At 38.7% G+C, this 4,364-nt stretch overlaps 1 protein-coding gene across 4 annotated transcripts in view; it reads left to right on the forward strand.

Moving 5' to 3' along the window:
* The window catches only part of LOC111867573 (ATP-dependent RNA helicase DDX55), a 37,205-nt gene that overhangs the window by 6,347 nt on the left and 26,494 nt on the right, over positions 1 to 4,364 (forward strand). For all 4 annotated transcript variants that reach the window (XR_002843366.2, XM_023857558.2, XM_023857560.2 and 1 more), the window contains one exon: positions 3,580 to 3,779. Coding sequence is in view for 3 of the 4 variants with exons in the window: in XM_023857558.2 (XP_023713326.1) it covers positions 3,580 to 3,779 (200 nt within the window). In the remaining variant the exon portion in view is untranslated. The remainder of the gene's footprint in view (positions 1 to 3,579; positions 3,780 to 4,364) is intronic.

Here is a 4,364-nt window from a genome sequence, read left to right on the forward strand (position 1 = left end):
TTTTTTTTTTTTTTTTTTTTTTTTTTTTTTTTTTTTTTTTGTATGAAGGGGATTGTTCACCATGAATTTATTCTTCCTAACACTACTGTCAACTCTGACTTCTGCTGTGATGTTTTGAGATGCTTGAGAGAAGATTTGCAGTGAAAAAGACTGGACTTTTGGTTGCAACCACAGCTGGCTCCTTCATCACAACAACACACCTGCCCACTCGTCCCTTAAAACCACATAGTTTGTCACTAACAACAACATGGTTATCATTCCCCATCCTTCCTACTCACCAGACTTAGCCCCCTGTGATTTGCTTTGTTTCCCAATTTGAAAATGAAACTGAAGGAATGACATTTTGAAACAATGTCTGAGATCCAAAAGGAATTGCAAGTGGTACTCAACAGCATTAAGGAAAATGACTACCACAGTGCTTTTGAAGTGTGGAAAAAACAATGGGATTGCTGTGTACGTTCCAAAGGAGACTATTTTGATGTAGATGGCAGCCAAAATTGAGTAAGTTAAGTTGACCTAGTCCGGAGACTTTCCATTAGCACATCTTATGTGCAGTACTAGTGTTTATACACATTTAAACTGAAAATATAAGGAAAGTATGAATTAACTTACAAATTCTCTCTTCATCCTTATATCCTTCAGGTGTTACAGAGTGTCTGTTTTTGAGATCTTTCCACTTGATTTACATTCATTTATTAAGGTATTTGGTCCAGTGGTACACTCTAGTAGTTGTCTGTTAAAAAATTTGAACATCAGCAGTAAATTGAAAGGGCTGGATTGTACATGTATTCCCTTTAAATCTAGGCAGTGTAATTGGTGTCATTGTTGAAGAAAGCATGTGTGGATGTGTGTATTGTATGTAACTGGACCTTCTTGGCAGTCCTGTACCGGTTCACTGGATATAGGTTGCAAAGTTTACAGAGTGTCTGGTAAGTCAGTACATATTCTAAAATTGTCATATGAATTTTATTTAAGAACTGATAGGAATGAAAGAAATTGTAAATGGTACAGTGTTCCTTTTCATGCATAACACTTTAAATTTTATGTAGGCTTCTGCATTTTTGACACATTTCTGTGAACGAACTGACATGTTAACTGTTGCTGACTGCAGCATGTGTTAGGAATAAGGACTTGGATTATTGTTTCTTTCAGTTATTCCAGTTTTGATACTTTCCTGCAGTAAGCTTTTTCTTTGGCCTATCTCCACAGAAAGAAGTCACAAGGTGTTAGATCTGGGCTGTGGAGAGGCTTTCATGAACACTATGTCTTCCAGTGCAGCACCATGGGAAATGATGGGACATCCATGCGTGGACAGCGTTTGCATTATGATTTGATGTCCCATCCTGCATCTATTGTTTTCATGCTGAAAGATACTGGCCAAGCACTGTGTTTCACCATTTTGAGGTGTTTTGCAGCATTTATCGTGTCCTGCAAAAGGTAAGGGCCAACCAATGCGGCTGCTGTGATATCACACTAGTCTCTTACCTTTAGGAGGCCTTAGCCTTTTGCACACAGTGGTCAGACTTTCAAATGCCCAGTATTGTCGTCTGTGTTGATTCATGAATCCACCAAGGTTAAACACTGCCTGGTCACTCTGTAGAATATTATCAGACACAGGGTGTCCAGATGAAAGATATCGAAAATAAAATAATTATATCTCAGAAAGTATTTATTATACACATTTATGGGTTACACCATTACAAAGGGAAACTATCGACGTTTCTTTTCTGAGTATATAACTTTCTCAGTAAATGTCAATGTGGGCTCCCTTGGTGGTATGACAAATATCCAGTCAATATTCTATCTCATTCCACGTTGCTTGAAACATGTTTGGTATTACTGTAGCCACGGTGTCCCTTATCTGGGCTTTCTGGTGTTGAAGGTCGTTGATCTTGATGTGGTAAACCATGTTCTTCACATAACCCCAAAATCCATTGGGTTTAAATCTGGTGACCTAGGAGGCCAAGCGATTGGTCCACCTCTGCCGATCCATCTCCCAGCAGTCTTTCTGTCCAGGTGATTCCTAATATGGTGGCAGAAATGTGGCAGCACCCTGTATTGTTGGAGGATAGTTTTAGGTGGTAATTGGGACAGTGCATACAGCTCCAACATGTCCAAGTACAAATGTCCCGTCACAGTCTTTTCTGAAAAGAAAAACAGTCCAATTAACTTGTCATGCATTAAACCCATCCACACATTCACTTTGGGGGTGCCTTTCTTCAATTCACATGTGATGTGGATTTTGACTCCCCAAAATCCTGCAGTTGTACCTGTTTACAGCTTCATTGACATGGAACGTTGTCTCATCGAAGAAGCACACTTGGCGGAGGAAATCAGGTGAGGCATCAGTTCTTTCTGCCTTGTCCACAGTGAAGTTTATGTGTGCTACTTGGTCACTCATTTGTGATGCATGAATCATTTGAATCTTGTATGCTTTTAGGCAGAGCCTTTTGTGTAGCACCTCGTGCCCTGTTGAACATGGAATTTGTAACTTCAAGCTAGCAGCACGAATTGATTTGCATAGACTTTGCTGGAATTCCTCTGTAATGCAATTGACATTTTCTTCAGAGGTCTGTGTCTTTCCGGGATATCTTACACACAACAGACTACCTGTAATCCTCAGTTTGTTGTCCCAGAACAAAATGCTTTTCCGTTTTGGAGGTCGCCCATATTGCATTCTGAAACAATGCCGGGCAGCCATAAGAGATTGTAGCTCTGCTAGCCACAACACGCATTGAACCTGTCCCTTTGGTGTTGACATTGTTACTGACCTTGCCAAAGGTCACCAGCTAGCACATGTGTAAGCTAGCCATGAAAAAAGAACTTTCAGAGTTTTACTTGCCAATGACATAAACCAGATACCTGTATGACGATTTCCAAGATATTTTTTAATTTTCTGTTTTGGACACCCTTCATCCAGACACTCTGTACTGTGGCTGGTCTTCATTCCATCCCAGAAATTATTTTGTTAATTTTATCCTTCTGTTGCGTTCTTCAGGAAACGGCTATTGCATGTAATAGGATTTTCAGGGCTTCAGGCATGTATATTTTCTGAGGATGGTCTCAGCTTCATAATGTGAGCCCACTTTCACAGGCACCTGCATGCACTGATTTCTGTGGGATTCTTTTTAACATCTCATTCACTGTGGCAATATTCCCAGGAGTCCACAAGATTGATGGCCATCCTAATCTTGTCTTATCGATGATACAGCCTGTCGTTAACTTTCAGTGGCACTTTTGGATTGAAGGCACATTTAATGTTGCATTAACTCCATGTTCACCCCAGCACCTTTGAACTCTAACCATTGATTTCCAAAACTCATAATGAACTGCAATTTTTGGCTCTCTTTGCACACCCAACATTAGAGGCATTATTCACCTGAAAAAGAAACTCATGTTCATCTTACGAATTCTTATGAAGTAATCTATCATTTACAGTTCTTTCATCAAAATCAGTTCACAAAAACACATGTTTTACAAATTAAAAATATGTATTTACTAATCAGATATTCTGTATGTAATTTAAGAGAATTTTCTTTATGTGAACAGTATACTACACATTGCGTGTGTATATTGCAGGAGTTACTTGTGCTGGATGAAGCGGATCGTCTTTTAGATCTCGGATTTGAAAAAACGTTGACAACAATTCTCCAGTACTTGCCTCGACAGCGCAGGACAGGATTATTCTCTGCCACTCAGACTAAAGATGTTGTACAACTGGTGCGAGCAGGCTTAAGAAATCCTGTTTTTGTTACTATTCACGAAAAATGCCACAATAAGTAAGCTTTTACTTTTGAAATGATTCAGTATGCTGTATGATATATATATATATATATATATAAAGGTAAAGTTGTCCCTGTGCTTAACTAATTAAGCACTACAACCCCTCACACACAGAAGAAACTAAAAAAAGTATCACAAAATAAAGTTCATAATTAAAAGAACAAAGATAAGAATAAATAACAACAAAAAGAACCAAAACAATAAATTCTAATCTCAACAAAGTAGCCAACAAATGCCTATGATTAGAAGAAAAAACCCAAATACCACAAAAGAAGAGAAAAGAGAAATAAGGACGAATTGGCATTCTAACGTTTTAATAATTAATGAAAATGTTGGTCTTGTAAACCAAAAATAAGTATAACCCTTTAAAACTTCAAGGGAAAGAGTGTAAACCTCATCAATAACCTCCAAAGTTAACATTTTAAAGTAAACTACCCCTTGAAATTAAAATACTGATAACACCATTAAGGAGTATGGGAGAGTAGATGTACAGATCCACATTTTCTTCACCTCAGCACTACCTGGAGGTGAGTGGTCAGTTTCACCCCCCCCCCCCCCCCCCCCCCCCTCACACCGCCGCA

Source organism: Cryptotermes secundus, unplaced genomic scaffold (assembly GCF_002891405.2).
Source record: "Cryptotermes secundus unplaced genomic scaffold, Csec_1.0 scaffold480, whole genome shotgun sequence".
NCBI lineage: Eukaryota > Metazoa > Arthropoda > Insecta > Blattodea > Kalotermitidae > Cryptotermes > Cryptotermes secundus.